Source organism: Camponotus floridanus, unplaced genomic scaffold (assembly GCF_003227725.1).
Source record: "Camponotus floridanus strain SB8 unplaced genomic scaffold, Cflo_v7.5 scaffold323, whole genome shotgun sequence".
Classification (NCBI taxonomy): domain Eukaryota; kingdom Metazoa; phylum Arthropoda; class Insecta; order Hymenoptera; family Formicidae; genus Camponotus; species Camponotus floridanus.
The window spans coordinates 152,766-171,906 of record NW_020229463.1 but is presented as its reverse complement, the minus strand read 5'-3'; the positions used below and the strand labels follow the sequence as shown (position 1 = coordinate 171,906).

The 19,141-nt window shown below is 33.5% G+C and overlaps 1 protein-coding gene across 1 annotated transcript; it reads right to left on the bottom strand.

Annotated features, from left to right (window-relative positions):
- Window positions 1-3,095: 3,095 nt before the first annotated feature.
- LOC105252704 (ice-structuring glycoprotein) lies at window positions 3,096-8,837 on the bottom strand. Its single transcript, XM_025410568.1, has 3 exons — window positions 8,684-8,837; window positions 3,912-4,126; window positions 3,096-3,740 (listed from the first exon to the last, which is right to left on the bottom strand). The coding sequence occupies exons 1-3, from the start codon at window positions 8,835-8,837 to the stop codon at window positions 3,096-3,098; spliced, it is 1,014 nt and encodes a 337-aa protein (XP_025266353.1).
- Between the last annotated feature and the right edge of the window lie 10,304 nt (window positions 8,838-19,141).

Genomic DNA, 19,141 nt, shown 5'->3' with positions numbered 1-19,141 from the left:
AAATTTTTAATCCCCCCCCCATCATTAACCACTAAGACAACAGTATTATGTTTACGTGTTGCGCAAAATTCTGAGAGATCTGCAACATCTGGACACTTGTTACATTCCCCCAAGTAACACTTCTCTTCAGGATTATTACAAGTAATTTCCTTTAGACAATCTTTGTAGTCATTGATTGATTTTTGTGTATTTTCAGTGAGTTGTGTAACATTTATAGCATCCAATAGTAACTTACAATTCTGATGAATTGTGCAGACACACACGGAATGTGTTCCACTGGAGCCTGCAAGAACACATTGTTTTGGACGAAGCTCAGCGAATTTGCTAAAACTCACAGGCGATTCCGCATGATTTTCATTATATGCTATGTACAGTCCTCTCAAATCCATCAACAGGAGTCGTTTCTGCATTAAACAACGACTTTCGTCACTTTTCACTGAAATAACATCTTTTATTCCAGGCATTACTCTGCTATTTGCATCATTGACGTAAAAGTCATTTATTTTCTTAGCAGTATCTTCAGACAATTTTCGCCCGGACTTCAAAGTAGTATTTCCTAAGATACCTTCCGATGCTCTAAGTTCTTTAGATTTACGTGCTAGTTCCCAACTACATCCAAATTCTTTTGCAATTTTATTTGCAGACCATGAATGCGGAGCAATCGTTAAGATCCTCAATTTTTCTGAGTCGTTGATCGATAAACTGGAAAACTTATCTTTTAATCCTTGTAGCATTTCTTCCAGTTCAATTTCTCTTTCTGAACGATGCATGACAACCACAGAAGAAGATGGAAAAGTAGCATTAGAAACCGAAGAATCGTCATTATCCATATCAACATCGCCTTGATCGACATCATCTAACAAATTTTGGGATGACTGAGAATTTAAGCTATTAAAAGTCTCTTCACTACGATGCCTGCATTCCCAACAAATTTTAGCTTTAGAAGGGAGTAAAGGAAACTTTTTTTTCATAGTTTTTGAGAGACATCTTAAATCTTTTCCTTTGTGACCATCTACACCTGAATCTTTGAAGGGATTGCAGCATCTATCTGTACGTGCCTTAACTGTTCCGGACATACTCAAAATCAAACAAAAATCGAATGATTACTGAAGTCTTCTTCCAAGCAGTTACAAACTTCCGTGCTCTGAAAACGCGCCTCTTAGATACTTCTGGGAACGCTACTTCACTTGCGGGAAACGAGAAAAACAAACATTACTCGTTAAAGCCTACTGCTAAACCAGCGATTTAATCGATAAACTGCAAATGATGTTTTTCATGTTTGATAATAAATACAAATGACCTTCAAATCGTGCAATTGTGTTTATTTCAAATTTTTTCATAACATGCGAGTATTTAAACACACTTTACGTACATTAATTTAGTATTTTTTTCTATATGCGGTAAAGTTAACTACTATTTATTAACTGAAGTACAAATAGTACAATCAACAATACTAATAGGGGATATATCTAACTGAAAAAAGTAGTTCTTTTTGTTATACTTTCCACTCAACTATCCAACGGTAGTTGAATTTGCCATGTAGGTTTTTTCCGGTGTTGGTTCAAAAAATTATACAGACTTCAAAGTATAGGAATAAATTGTGATTTGATTGCTATTTTTTTCACGTATTTTTTACCAACATTGTAAGGAACATTTATCAATAAAAATAATTAAAACATCACATGGAGAACACAGTTAAAATGGGATTTGTTTATAAAAAATGTTTTAAAAAATGACTTGCATAAAAGTTTTTTTTTATTTTTATTAGATCACCTAAAAGAACAATCATCCTGTTAAAAATAAAGTATAATTTGCAAATCACCCATATAGAAAAAAATACTAAATTAATGTACGTATTTGCAAATAACTGTCATATTTTTACTTACATTTTATCCCGTTAAAAAAGTAAACCGAAGTTGTGTCTCTTTACATATTTCAGTTTATCTGTGTTCTTTTTTAAAAAATAAAGTATAAGGTACATGTTGGATGATGCTAACGTCAGCGGTATACACAATTACGAACATTTACTTTTACGTCAATAATGCGCGCCCAAGTACCCCAAGTAAAAATTTCGTAACTTCGAATTTATTTTCGATTTTTTAATTACTTCCAGAATTTTGATCTAAGATTCGTAATCAGCGCCCTCGAAAACCCCGGAATACCGATTTTCATCGAAATTATGTGAAATTTTGCACTTCAGTCGGGCATATTGGGTCAGCCATTTTGAATTTCAGAATTTTGACTTCAGATTCGTGATCAGCGACCACGAAAACCCCCGGGTATCGATTTTCCTTCAAATCATTTAAATTTTGAATTTTGGTCCGCCATTTTGGATCCGCTATCTTAAATATCCAAAATTATATTACACGAATTTGAAGTAGGCAAACGAAGAAACAATTTTGACGACAAAAATAATCTTTGAACATACGCTACAATACTTTTTTCGCACGCAATAGGAAGAAAATAAAATAGTTTTTCGGTATTTTGGAGTTTGGACGCGCCGCCATTTTGAATTTTCAAAAAGGCCACACGGCAAATAAAAGTAGACATGTTTAGGTAAATTTTCAACCCTGAAAAATATTTTTTGGAGCAACTCAATTCTGGAGAGCATGGGGTCTCGGGTTCACAAAGAATGCCCCATATGTATGTCATTTATTATATGTATGTCATTTATTATATATTGTATATATTATTTTTTTACACCTTTATTACATATTATTTCTAAATAAAGTAATAAGTACAATTAATATACCTATATATATATATATATATATAATGACAAACATGCACATATCATACATAGTTATATACATGTAGAGAAATATTATTTCTCTAATATAACTGTTTTGGTATGTGCATGTATGTCATTTATTATATATTGTATATATTATTTTTTTAAATCTTTATTAAATATTATTTCTAAATAAAGTAATAAGTAAAATTAATATTGTAATAAGAAAAAAAAGATACAAAAGACACAAAATATACAAAAATAAAATTAAAATTAAAATTAAAATAATATTTTATATAAAATAAAAATAAAATATTAAAATGCACAAAAAATAAAAATAATGAAAAATAAATAATATATAAAATTAAATATAAAATGGTGTGGAATGGTTGTATCCTGATGCGGTGGGCGCAGCGGGCATGTATCCTGGTGCTGCGGGAGCAGCAGCCATGTATCCTGGTGCGACGGGCGTACCAGGCATGTATCCTGGTACTGCGGGAGCAGCAGCCATGTATCTTGGTGCGACGGGCGTACCAGGCATGTATCCTGGTGCTGCGGGAGCAGCAGCCATGTATCCTGGTGCGGCGGGCGTACCAGGCATGTATCCTGGTGCTGCGGGAGCAGCAGCCATGTATCCTGGTGCTGCGGGAGCGGCAGCCATGTATCCTGGTGCGGCGGGCGTACCAGGCATATATCCTGGTGCGGCGGGCGTACCAGGCATATAACCTGGTGCTCCGGAAGCAGCGGCCGGGTATCCTGGTGCAGCGGACACAGCGGGCACGTATCCTAGTGCTGCGGAAGCAGCAGCCGGGTATCCTGGTGTGGCGGGCACAGCGGGCATATATCCTGATGCTGCGGGCGCACCAGACATGTATCCTGCAGACAGCACTGAAGTGTACGTCGCCGGTACATAGGCGGGTGATTGTGCCGCATATGCACCGGCGACGTACCTCCTTTTTTGTTTGCTTCGTTCCCTCTGCAATGCTCGCTTCACCGCATTATTGATACGCTGCAAAAAATAAAATATTTTTATATTTATATTTATACACATACAATACACACACATACATTGTAATACACAGCATATGAAAAAATGAGAAAGAATATACATTATAACGTAATAAAAAATTATTTTTCTCATTTTCACTGTTTATTTAAAAACTAAATTTAAAAAGCTAACCTTATTTTGCTGCGCTCTTGAATTTGTAGACGCGAACGGCGCCGTCGCCGTTGATCTCGTCTCCCTGGCGATCGGCGTCGTCGCCGTTGCCGTCGATCTCGTCTCCTTGGCGATCGGCGTCGTCACCGTTGCCGTCGATCTCGTCTCCCTGGCGATCGGCGTCGTCGCCGTTTTGCGCGATCGCCCTGGTGAAACAGTAGTGCCTTCACTTTTTGCTATAGATAAAAAAAATATTAGTATATGTTTTTATTTTATTTATTTATTTATTTAGCGAGAGAGAGAGAGAGAGAGATAGAGAGAGGAGAAAAAAGAAAGAGAAGAAAGAGAGCGGAAAGAAATAAGATTATACATTTTATAATAACATTATCAGTATATTATTAGAATTTATGCATCGTAATAAGATTCATAAATTATAATACATCCACTAAAAATGTTACTTTATAAATATTATATATATAAAAATGTTACTCTATAATACTCTATGATATGTAGAATATAAAAGTACTTACTTATCTCGGCATTGTCGCTGCTTCATACACTGAATAAGCACTGAAACATTCTAAACGTCTGTAGCCGATCATGTACACTGAACCACTGAAAACAAATCACGATTTTCTGACCGATTTCAAGCACGTGCGCCGTTGCCTCGTGGTTCACTATCTTGAAAGTGAGAACGAATAAGGAACAAGTGAGATGGCAAACATCAAAAAAACCGAAATCTCACTCGCGAGGCTATAGATAAAGGAACCCTCGCGGACGAAACTTCGGGGTCCTTTAATGTTAGCTATCTCGCTTGCTCCGTATACGTTCTCGCTTTCTTTTTCGGCGACTCTCCGGCATCGGGGATCTTTCCTTATCTCTACAAATATAAATATCTTATTGAATAAAATCTAAAACTTTTATTTCGCATTTTATCGGATTAAAAATAATTTTAATGGATTAATGAGATTTTTACGATTAAAATGACATTAAACACGACATAAATCGGATGCTAACATTAAAGGGCTCTGAAGTGTCGATCGCGAGAGTTGAGAGAGAGAGAGAGAGAGAGAGAGAGAGAGAAACGTGCGATATCAGTATATGTGTACCGCGCAGTAAACCAAGTCATACGCTCATGCATATACGCGTACGCGATCATGTGCGCGGACAATCACTTTTCCCTGTACTGAGCGTACAGTAACAGAGTTCAAAATCACTCGTTATAACGAGTTTTATAAAAACTGTGGTGTGTTTATGTGTAATTGTGTATTACATATAATAAAATACGTTATTTAGTGTAGTTTAGTGTAGTGAATTTAGTTATTCGTTAAAAATGGGTCGAATGCGCGATGCAAGACATTTGCCTATCAGTGGACGTAGAGTTTCCAAAAAGAAAGGCTGGATGAAAAGGTTAGTATTTTCATTTATATAAGGAATTGTTTTAATGCCAATTTATGTTATTAGATATCATATCGTTTTCGAATGAAACAGATTTCATTACTCAGAGAGCGATTTAACCTTATTTTCCAATAAATTTGCATTTTTGGTCGAAAGTGAATTTTGATTCGTTGAATTTGATAAGTTGTATATAAATAATATAAAATATATATAGAAAGTACTATGTCCCATTTGATACTCTCACTTTTATAAAGGACAAGATTCTTTATTCTCAATTAATCAAATTATCAAATAAAATAATCAAATAGTGTTCTTCAAACTGTTCATTGATCTAAAAATCCGAAGACTTCTATTACACAAGACAGATTTTTAGATGTCATTAATCACACCTTAAATGATGATTTGTATCATTTGAAAAGGATAATATTTTGTAATTAAATTTTCATAACATCCATTAAAACATTACTAATATTATGAAAATTGTTCTATATTTTATTTTTCATAAATTATATCTTTAAAACAATTCCTAAATAAAAAATATAAATAATATATAAAGTACAGGGTGAGTCATCTGAATCTATCACCTCCAATAACTCGTTTGGGTGGCCAGGTATCGAAAAAAGTTTCATATAAAAGTTGTATGGTTTCTAGGGGGACATAAGATGGTACCATTGGTTTGACCTTGAAGAGTTACATGAAGGTTACGTGAAGGTCATTTTAAATTTCTTAAATGGAATACCCTATATATTTTTATAAATTCTTGTAGCTTATCTTGAGAGCTTTCCAAAACACTATAAATAAACATTTTTTCATCAAGTACTTTTCGAGTTATGAGACTCGAAATCATTTCTTAATTTTACATAAACCGTAAAATATCTAGTAAAATATTTATTTTTCGATTATCTTTCCTTAATGCTTTTATGTACAAAATAATGAGAGGAATCAATTGGTGTAAAGAAAACATACAGTTGTTTTTAAAAAAAGATATGGAATTGTTAATTGCAAATTACATATTTTTTCTTTCAAACAATTATGTGTTTTCTTTATACCAATTGATTCCTCTCATTATTTTGTACATAAAAGCATTAAGGTAAGATAATCGAAAAATGGATATTTTACTAGATATTTTACGGTTTATGTAAAATTAAGAAATGATTTCGAGCCTCATAACTCGAAAAGTACTTGATGAAAAAATGTTTATTTATAGTGTTTTGGAAAGAGCTTCTCAAGATAAGCTACAAGAATATACAAAAATATATAAGCTGTCCCATTTAAGAAATTTAAAATGACCTTCACGTAACCTTCATATAACTCTTCAAGGTCAAACCAATGGTACCATCTTATGTCCCCCTAGAAACCATACAACTTTTATATGAAACTTTTTTCGATACCTGGCCACCCAAACGAGTTATTGGAGGTGATAGATTCAAATGACTCACCCTGTATATTATTAAAATATTAAAATATTTATAAATATATTATAAAATTTGTTATATGTTACTATAAAATCTCGAATTTCAGCTAAACCTAGAATTTACTGGTAAAATGTAAAACTAGCTTTGGAAAAAGTCCAAAATGTTCAAAACAAATCTTTATTTTAAAGTTTTATAAATGTTGATAGATGTTAGTATTTACTTACAATTAAAATTACAAGACTAGTAAAAGTTGAAATTATTTTCTCATCAAGAAACAAGAACAAGAAATAGGAAAGAATGTTCTAAATATATTTATTTCTGTTTCTTATATAAAATTGAATAAATATCACAGTAGCAGATCATGTTGCAATAAGTAATAAATGTGTAATTCTGACAAAATATAAAAGAGTGAGCTAAACTTTCTTTTCGTTAATAGAAAGAGTATCAATCTATCAATAAGTTTATTTTTATAACAAAATTTAACTTTTATAGCTTTTAGATATAGCTGAGAAAAAAATTCTTTCACTACTTCTTTTTGTTTTTTCTTATCACTCAATTTATTTCATTTTGTATTAGAAACAGAAGAAACATATAAACATATTTGAAACACAAGAAAATGATCTCGACTTTTACTAATTCTAAATAAATACTAACATCTATCTAACATTTATAAAACTCTAAAGACTGTTTTGAATATTTTTGGATTTTTTCCAAAGTTGGTTTGATAAATCTTTACCAGTAAATTATATATAAAAAAAATTCAGAATCACAGTACATATACACAGCTATACATATGCATACAGATTATATATAATGCATATACAGCACATACATAAACAACTAAAGTATAGGCAACTACTATCCTTTATTTTCTAAATTTTCTACGCTTTGAAGAAATCAAATGATAAATTTATTGTCTTATTACATTTATGCGGATTTTTACTCACTGACTTTTATTCTTTTTGTTTTTTTCCTACATTTATTTGTTCATCTGTATATATAATGGTATGTTTTGTAAGTGCATCATATATAATCTGCATGTATACCAAGAAATATTTGTCTTATATATGTGTTATATATCAGTCAGATTACAAAATCTTTTTCTAAATCATGTAGGTATTTTATAAAACGGTCATCACATTCTTAAATCATAGAAAAATTAAATGTTTAACAATTTGGATCGTTTTAGATTCTGACTGATTCATTTCAATTTTTTTTTATAAACTATCTTTAGAGAACAACCACTTGTTTGTAGAAAATTATGTGTATTTCTAAATGAGAATTTTCAATCTTATGTGAACACATTTATATAACAAGCTTGTAACGGCTAGGCCGTTACTAGCGCACGACACAGCGCGGCGCCATTTTTGGCGCCAAGCGCCGCCGATTGAGCACCTCGACCGAGCCGCGGAATTGGGAACCGCGGGTTGAGAATCGCGTCCTACCCCACTACTACGCGCATGACCGCGTGGGGATATCGAGTGGGGGTAGTTAGCCGGGTATATAAGGCGGCCGCTCCGGCAGACCGGTACCTATTCCTGTCCCGACTCTCGGGACGCTAGAAGCCACAGGGCGCACCCTGGGCAATCTAAGCCTACCGAACTCCTCTTCCATCCTTGCTTCTGGTCCAGAGCACGGCCTTAGCCGTGCCCGGTCGGCTGCATCCGACGTCCAGAAGCCCTCCGTCAAGCCACGGACGATCCAGTCCAGGATACGGGGCTCCCGTATTCGGTCGGTTGCAACCGACGTCTGGAATTGTCCGGCTTACTTCCGACCCACTCTCCGTCGAGCCACGGACGACCCGGTCCAGGGTACGGGGCTCCCGTACTCGGTCGGTCTCAACCGACGTCCGGACTTGTCCGGCTCGCATCCTGGCATCCGTACAGCCGTTCTCACGGCTCCTGGAACAATTAGCCGTTTTCACGGCTCTTGGAACAACTAGCCGTTTTCACGGCTCCGGTAACAACGGGCCCCTCTTACGGCCTACGTGGACGAGCACCGCACCCGGGGAACGACCGCCGCCGTAACTCCTGAAGGACAGCCGGATCCATGGTACCTGAGGAAACCACCGCAGCTCCTGGAGGACAGCCGTACCCACGTTTCCCGGACAACAACCGCCCCACCCGTTCTGCATATCTCACGGCCCTCCGCGGAATAATATTGTTTTGAAATAAACTGTTCTTTCTTTTTCCTCTTACCCGATCCTCGACCGACCTTTCGTCACGGTCACCCGTTAAACTGCTCGTCCGTCGTCCGCGTGTTTATTCTGGGGGGTCCTGTTTAATTCCCCTGGTCTAGAGCCCGGTTGCTACCGGGCCCGGTCGGTTGCTACCGACGTCCAGTATCCCGACGTACCACGGGGCACCCGTGTACGTCACCCGGAGGACGGGTTCTCCTGTCCTCAGCCGACCTCGGTTGGCAGACCCTGCTAGGCCCGCGCCCGTGCTATACCGCACGCGACCCCCCTAGTTTCTCCGCGATCCGCGTTAGTAGAATAAGCGTTGTAAATATCTCGGTTAGTATTAGGTACCTGTTAGCTCTTAAATTTAGTTTAAGCGAAGCCGCCTCCGCAGCTCCGTCACGGCTTCCCGTAAAAACTAAGCCTAGCACACTTGTACGGGACTACCGCCCGAAATTCTCATCTATCTGTTCTTTTTATTAAATAAACATATTTTCGCCCAGAACTGTGTGGTGCTTTGCGAGCCTGAGCCTCCCCTTCTCCCGAACCCTGATTCCGGCGAGCCGATCCGCGGCGTCGGGAAAGGTGCACCGTTACAAGCTTTTACAAAAAGTAATTAATAATGCTCAAAAATCATAAATATCTGAATAAAAATTTTCAAGTTTTGTTGAATTTTACTTAGATAACTAATCATTTCTGTGAATTTTAATAAAAGATGTTCTTATCAACTACATTTTGTGGAATCTCATCCATCTTTGTAAAATATTTTTTCAATACCTAACACTTTTTTAATTATCCTTATACAATACAAAAATAATTATTAATAAATTAATAAATTAATTATTAATAAATAGCACAGTCATTAAAAATTCAATGAAAACTGCATAAAACGTCAGTAAAAATGCTTGTCATTCATAAAAAGACTCAAGTTAACCGGCCAGTACCAAAACGATGTACAACAAATCGTTATATTTGACAATGTTATGAATTGTTTGTTAGCATTTTATAAAAAGGCTAAAACTTTTAGCCAAATGTATTGTAAAACATTTCATTTGAGAATGTGAATGCACTTTATAAAATAGCCAAATGTTTTAGAAAAATAAATTTTGTAATTTGGCTCCGTGTGTGTGTGTGTGTGTGTGTGTGTGTGAGAAAGAAAAAGAAATAGAAAGGCCCATAATAATCAAAATATAAACGTTGATTTATGCGTGATCTGTACAAGCAATCTCCAAGTCATGGGCATATACAGAGTGTGTCAAAAGTCCCGGACCGGTCGAATATTTCATAAACTATGCACTTTAGAAAGAAATGTTTCAAACAAACGTTGTATGGCTTGAAGGGGGCCATCAGATAGTGGCAATGATTTGACCTTGAAGAGTCATTTGAAGGTGACGTAAAGGTCATCTTCAATTTCTTAAATGGAATTCCCTATTTTTTATTACATATTCGTGTAGCTTATCTCGAGAGCTTTCCAAAACACTATAATAAAGTATTTCTTCATTGAGTACTTTTTCAGTTATATGGCTTGAAATCATTTCTTAATTTTACATAAACCGTAAAATATCTTATAAAATATTCATTTTTCGATTATCTTACCTCAATACTTTTATGTACAAAATAATGAGAGGAATCAATTGGTGTAAAGAAAACACATAGTTGTTTTAAAAAAAAAATATGTAATTGTTAATTGCACATTACATATTTTTTTCTTAAAAACTATGCTTTTTTTTACACCAATTGATTCCTCTCATTATTTTGTACATAAAAGTATTAAGATAAGATAATTCAAATGACTCTTCAAATGACTCTTCAAGGTCAAATCATTGCCACTATCTGATGGCCCCCTTCAAGCCATACAACGTTTGTCTGAAACATTTCTTTCTAAAGTGCATAATTTATGAAATATTCGACCGGTCCGGGACTTTTGACACACTCTGTATATTGTTATATAATATGAAAGAAAGGAATAAAAGCGTTGTCTCGGAATTTGGCAATTAAACAAAATAGCCGGTATAATAGGAAATTATAGTTCGAGATATGCGCAATTATCAGATTTTTACAAGCAGGAAGCCTGAATTAGAATGTGAAATCCATTGTTAGATGAGTGAATGTTTACTAATCAGTATGCATATTTCTTTTCAATTATTCTGGTAATAAACATGCACCTAATGATGAATCTCACTCTGATTCATCTGCTTGTAAAATAATTGCACACAGTTTGAACTTGGAATAATTTTCAATGACACCAGTTTCCTTTGTTTGCTAAAATACGATCAGTGAATGAAAGACAATAATACTTGCATATTACTCTTTTCTTCTATGTAACAAAATATACTTGTGATTTCGAGATTGTGCGCACAGAACATATAATCTGGAAAAAAATCTTTGAAAAAACAGTCTTTTGCTTATCTATATTTTTAACTAAAAATTGAGATTATGTGTATTTTAATAGTAGTTAGTACCATTTGATATCAGATGCGATTTGCATGTGCGCATTGGTAAAAAAATCCCAGAGGCGATTTTTATTCGTGAGCTGGTCGTAATATTTCATACCAGATGCGGTTTGCATGTACGCACTGGTTAAAAAATCCCAGAGGCGATTTTTATTCGTGAGCTGGTCGTAATATTTCATACCAGATGCGGTTTGCATGTACGCACTGGTTAAAAAATCCCAGAGGCGATTTTTATTCGTGAGCTGGTCGTAATATTTCATACCAGATGCGGTTTGCATGTACGCACTGGTTAAAAAATCCCAGAGGCGATTTTTATTCGTGAGCTGGTCGTAATATTTCATACCAGATGCGGTTTGCATGTACGCACTGGTTAAAAAATCCCAGAGGCGATTTTTATTCGTGAGCTGGTCGTAATATTTCATACCAGATGCGGTTTGCATGTACGCACTGGTTAAAAAATCCCAGAGGCGATTTTTATTCGTGAGCTGGTCGTAATATTTCATACCAGATGCGGTTTGCATGTACGCACTGGTTAAAAAATCCCAGAGGCGATTTTTATTCGTGAGCTGGTCGTAATATTTCATACCAGATGCGGTTTGCATGTACGCACTGGTTAAAAAATCCCAGAGGCGATTTTTATTCGTGAGCTGGTCGTAATATTTCATACCAGATGCGGTTTGCATGTACGCACTGATTAAAAAAACCCAGAGGCGATTTTTATTCGTGAGCTGGTTGTAATACATATTACATGCGGTTTGCATGTGTGTTCTAAATAAAAAAAATTTTTATATTGTCAAAATTACATTTATTACATCACACAATGTTAATTTTAATGTTAATTTTTAGTAATATAACTATTGTGTATTTAGTAATATATTAATTTATACTAATAAATAAAGATAAACAAAAGACTGCACTTTTTCAGAGATTTTTTTCGAAATATATTAATAAATAATAAAATATATAATTGTGACATAACACCTTATTTTTTGAACAACATTTTACAAAATACTAATCTTTATTTTTCTTTGCAGGCGACAGTTACTAAAACGGATGAAGGCTCAACAAATAAATGATTCCAGAAGCATTAAGAATATTAACAATGAATCCATCGATTTTAAGAAATCGGTAGAATTATTTCCCGATACGATGGATTCGAAAGTTAATATTCAAACAATGCTATGTCAAGAGTCACATATAGGTATGTCTAATGTAAAAACTGAACTTTGTAAAAATAGCAAAAATTCAAATAGCTCCAAAAGCATGGATATTAGCGATGAATCCATCGATTTTGAAAAATCGGTAGAATTATTTCCCGATACGATGGATTCGAAAGTTAATATTCAAACAATGCTATGTCAAGAGTCACATATAGGTATGTCTAATGTAAAAACTGAACTTTGTAAAAATAGCAAAGATTCAAATAGCTCCAAAAGCATGGATATTAGCGATGAATCCATCGATTTTGAAAAATCGGTAGAATTATTTCCCGATACGATGGATTCGAAAGTTAATATTCAAACAATGCTATGTCAAGAGTCACATATAGGTATGTCTAATGTAAAAACTGAACTTTGTAAAAATAGCAAAGATTCAAATAGCTCCAAAAGCATGGATATTAGCGATGAATCCATCGATTTTGAAAAATCGGTAGAATTATTTCCCGATACGATGGATTCGAAAGTTAATATTCAAACAATGCTATGTCAAGAGTCACATATAGGTATGTCTAATGTAAAAACTGAACTTTGTAAAAATAGCAAAGATTCAAATAGCTCCAAAAGCATGGATATTAGCGATGAATCCATCGATTTTGAAAAATCGGTAGAATTATTTTCCGATACGATGGATTCGAAAGCTAATAATCAAATAATGCACTATCAGGAGTCAAATACAGATATGTATAAAGCAGAACAAGATGTCGAATTTTGCGAAGATGACAAAGATTTTGTTATCCAAAATAGCCCTCTGGATATGAATCGTATTCAGGAAAATTTGCCTCAAGGCCGTCGCATTGTCGACATTTCTTTTCTATGGAATGAAATCCATAGAACATTCGATAATCATGCACGAGGAATAGAGTGCCAATTTAAAGATTGGAAACTCATAAAATCTTGTCGCTATGGGTTTAAGACACAGTTGTTCTTCAAATGCCAAATGTGTCATTACCAAGCTAAAATTTGGTCAGAACCCACAGAACCGGAAATATTGGACATTAATACGGCTGCTGTAACAGGAACTGTTACAATTGGAATTGGCTTTGCTCAGCTGGAAGAGCTGTGTGCATCCATGGGTATTCCATGTATGGCCGATAAAACTTATGTAAAATCTCGAGAAAATGTAATCGATAATTTCGAGAAAACAGCCATGGAAAATATGAAAATGGCTGTTGAAACTGAAAAGCAGCTTGCTCTTGAGAGAAATGAAACTATAAACGGTATTCCATATATAACCGTTGTAGCAGATGGTAGTTGGATGAAGAGATCATACGGCAACGCCTACGATTCTCTTTCCGGCGTTGGTGCTATAATTGGTTACCGCACGAAGAAGGTACTCTTCATTGGTATCCGCAACAAATTTTGCTCCATCTGTGATTTTGCGGAACGAAACCGAATCGAATCAAGATATCATAAATGTTACAAAAATTTCGATCGTAATGCAAGCTCTACAAGCATGGAAAGCGACGCCATTGCAGAAGGTTTCAAAAGTAGCCTGGAAATGCATGGAATAATTTACAGAACGGTTATTGCTGATGGTGATAGTAGCGTTTATCAGGCCATCCTTGATAACAAACCATATTGCGAACAACAGATAAACGTAAAAAAATAGAATGCACCAATCATTTGCTTCGCAATCTGTGCAAAAAGTTGAGAGCTGTAGCAATGACAACTCAACAAAAAATATATAGAAAGCGTGGTTTTGTGCAGCTACGAAATGTTGTAAAAAACAACATATTAAAAATACGAAAAGAGATAGTAAAAGCAATTGATTTGCGAAAAGAAGGAATGCAACCTGACCATAAAAAGGCTATGGAATTACAAAAAGATATACTAAATATTCCTAGCCATATATTTGGTGAACATAAACGATATAAGGAACGCGGTATAAGTGACTGTGATGAAACGAGGAATTATGTACCGTTTCTCAAACAGCACGGTCTTTATCAGAAAGTAGAGACTGCTATCGTTTATTTAAGTGGATATTCCGACAGCTTATTGCGGAAATTTACCAACAATCCTGCAGAATCATTTAATTCAATAATTTGCAAAGAAATTGCTGGAAAGCGTATTAATTTTGCTAACAGAGGTTCCTATAATGCTAGAGTTGCGGGAGCAGTTGTGCAATATAATATCCAACAAGTTCTCACGCAAGTGCATAAAAATATGAGTAAAAATGTTCCACCCATTGTCGAGACTATGGAAAAGCGACGACAAGTAAAAGTTGTAAGAACCAGAGAATCTCGAGAAATAAATGGAAGATCAAAAAAATTTAAAAGAGAACAAGGAACAGATAGTTATTATGGCCCACAATCACGAAAACCAGATCTTCCATCCGATGTTTTTGAGCAACTTCGACAAAATCATTTAGAAAAGTTGTTTGAAAATGGGAAAAATTGGAGACAAATAGAACGTAATACTGTGGAGCAAACTGAATCAGATTTGTGGCAGTCGTTGAGACAAGAAATGTTAACGGCGTCTAATTTTGGAATCGTATGTCGCATGAGACCGACAACATCTTGCGCCGCAATTGTAAAGAACATTTTGTTCCCTCCTTCTATCGATACCGCGGCTATGAAATATGGTCGCGAGATGGAAAGAATTGCAAAAAAAGAATTAGCCGTAACATTAAAAAAGGAGATTAAAGTTTGTGGATTATTCATTGATATTGAAAATCCATGCTTGGGTGCTTCTCCTGATGGGCTTATAGATAAAGATGGTCTGGTAGAAATAAAATGTCCTCTGTCAGCTGAGAATTTAATTGCAGAAGAGGCAATAAAGACGTTACCTCAACTGAAAGGCATCTTTGATAAGAAAAATCCAAATAAGATGAATCGGAATCATCAATTTTTTTATCAAATTCAAGGCCAATTAAATATAACGCAGCGAAATTATTGTATTTTTTCTGTGTGGACGCCAAAAAGCTTAAAAATAGTACATGTCGATAGGGATAATGAATTTTGGAATAAACAAATGCTACCCTATTTAACACGTTTTTATTACGATTGCATGCTTCCAGAAATCTTGGATAGTCGGCATAATCGACATATGCCGATTAGAAATCCAAGATATATAATAGAAGCTCAACAAGAAGCAGCTGAAAAAATAATTAACCGAAAAAGTCATCGACTATGTAATATAAAAGACGAAAGTATTGAAAAAATTCAATGTTGCGAATCGAATATTTTACCGATGGAAGCAACTATTACTACTGTTACTGCTTTGAATGCAGAACAAGATGACGATTGCATCGTTGTCAGTTACTCACAAAATAAAAAAGAGCTAACAGAAAACGATATGGCAATACAGAAAGAGTTTCTCGATAACTCGATTGCAACTAGTACTGCTATTACTGCTTTGAATGCAGAACAAGATGACGATTGCATCGTTGTCAGTTACTCACAAAATAAAGAAGAGCTAACTGAAGACAATATGGCAAGACAAAAAGAGTTTCTCGATAACTCGATTGCTTCTTTTAATTTAGTAAAAAATAATGTATTGCCTATACATAGCAAAATAAACGACGAATCATTAGATCGATTTTTACGCGTCGTAAGAAATAATTCTCATTTTGAAACACAAAGTGTGTTATATTTGGAATATCCTCATATAATTGAAGCAAGTCGTAGGGACAAAAGGTTACAAATTATTGGAGGGAATTGCAGCGATCACTGGCGATGTATATTTTTCGACGGTACCAAGCTTCGAGTGTACGACAGTATACCTGGTTGTACATACGATAAATTGGTATCTAAAGAAAAAAATTACATTCATCGCCGTTATCCACAAATAAGTGCTAATAATATAAAATTTGAAAAGGTTCAAACACAACCTGATGGCACTTGTTGTGGAATTTATGCTGCAGCTTTCGCTACAACTATAGTTTTAGGAGGAAATCCTTGCAATGAGAAATATTCCAATCGCGTGGAATATATGAGGCAACATTTTCTTAACATTATCGCAGAAAATGAACTGTCGCCTTTTCCAAAATTCTAATAAATATCTTTGGAAAAAACCTCAAATGCAAATTACTCCTTTGCAATTTTCGGAGAGACGAAAAAATATATTATGGTTGCGTTCTCACGGGAATGGGCGATGGAGGGGCCCATTCCATTCTCGATATAAATATATTATTTCGAGGTAACAAATGTATTGTGAATATTTGTAAATAGTATGTGTAAATTTTACAAATATACAATATTACTTCAAATAACTTGCACAATACATTTAATATTATTAGCTTTATATCAATTAGTAAACGAGCCGTGCATAATTTGTAATTTGTTAAAAAAATTAATAGATAAAATTTAAAAAAATTATATGCAAATATGCGTATAACTTTTTTAACAAATTACAAATTATGCACGACTCGTTTACTAATCGATATAATCAAAAGTTAATAATATTAAATGTATTGCGCACGTTATTTGAAGTAATATTGTATATTTGTAAAATTTACAAATAATATTTATAAATATATTCACAATCTGATTTTATTATACATATCAATATTTTGACAATATATATATTTTACATTTTTCATATATTTTTATATATTTTATATATTCTCATATATATATATATATATATGTATATATATATATATATATATATATATAATATTATTATTATATATATAAAGACATAATTAATGAGAGCAACAGTAGAATTGTGCAATATGTACGCAATAAAGACAGATCTATGCTCTACAATCGTTGCTTGTACGAGACGATAAATCAGTGAAAATGCAACATTTTTTGTTACAATAAACACAATTAACCATAATGTAACGAAAAACTTTTGCATTGCTCTTTATAAAATATGCATGTCTTTCTAAAATATACATGTATTTTTATATTAGATAAGATATATTAGATTGTCGGTAACGTAACTATAAGTGTCGGTAATGTACCGACACTTTTAGTTATGTTAAAATGAGGGCGCCTACCCGTCGGAGTTCGGCCGCCGCTACGACATCCTCTTAAGATGAAGCAAGTTATAGCCATAGATACGGGTGTTTCCTATACTTTCGAGTCTCATAATTCAAAAGTTTATTAAAGTTTCTTTAGCGCTATCTCGACTGGCCACTCTCAGTATTAGATTACCTGGTCATTTACGCGAGTTAGGTTCCGTTTTCCTATGTGCTATTATCCTAAGAAAGGATTGCTTATTTTCAAATTCGAGGCTATCTTTAATTACTTCTACGATAGCGTTTCGAAGAAAGAATAGAATCGTGGAGTCCACCGGACGTAACAATATGTAAAATAATTAATTTTTTATATAACAGCTAAAATAGTAAATTTATGGAAAAAATGCATATAATCTTTTTTGTAGCATTTTTCAGCGGCCTAATTTTTTGCTTAAAATTTTTTTTTCAAATCAATATTTTCAGAGATAAAAAGCATCAAAATTGTAAAATTATTTTATTAATAACTGTTTAATAAACAACGAGCGACGGCTAAAATCTTTTGAATGTTGCTCAGATCAGTGACCTTGACAACATATATCAAGGTCAAGGTCATTGGGGCTGGGTCCATTATTATGCATATTTATCTTTTATATTGTTCATTATTTACTTTTTAAGTTAATTAATTATCTAAACTTTATATGGAACAAAATTAAACCAGAATTACACTTGATATATTAGACAATTTATATATATATATAAACGTAAATAATTTATTAACAGTGGACGAAATCCTCGACAATATTCAAATGTACTATTCAACGGTATAACTATTAAAAAAATTTGCATTCGAAAATTTAAATTTTTTCCTAATATGTAAATATGTATCTTATGTAAATAATAATATTCATTAATTTTTCAAAAATTTTTATATAATATTGCATTTAAAATCACATAAAAACTCTTTGAAGTAATTTTTATATTTTAAAAAGGATTTTTTAAAATATCTAATGTATATATGTTTTAATCTATTCACAATATGATAAGCTTCATGTTTTATCACAAATATTTTATTACAATAACTTGTTAATCCTAATATTAATGACTATATTTATTAATTCTTCAAAAATTTTTACATAATTCTAAATATTACATTTCAAATAATAAAAAAATCTCTTTTAATCTTCATGTTTTAAAGCGAACCTTTTGTATATCTAATCTATATCTATATCTATATATTTTTATCTACCCACAATATGATAAGCTTGTTTCTTTAGGAATATTGTATTACAATAATTTGTTAATCTTATCTATTTGTTAATCTATTTCTATATATTTTTATCTACCCACAATATGATAAGCTTGTTTCCTTAGGAATATTGTATTACAATAATTTGTTAATCTTAATATTAATGACAATATTGTATTTCAGATCATACAAAAATTTTTTAAAGTAATCTCCATATATTAAAAAGGATTTTTTTTATTTTAAATCTGTATGTGTTTTAATCTATTCGCAATATGATAAGCTTCATGTTTTCTCACAAATATTACAATAATTTGTTAATGGCAATATTAAAATTTATTAATTTTTCAAAAACTTTTATATAGTTCTAAATATTGCATTTCAAATCATACAAACTTTCTTTAAGGTAATTTTCATATTGTGAAAAGAATTTTTTA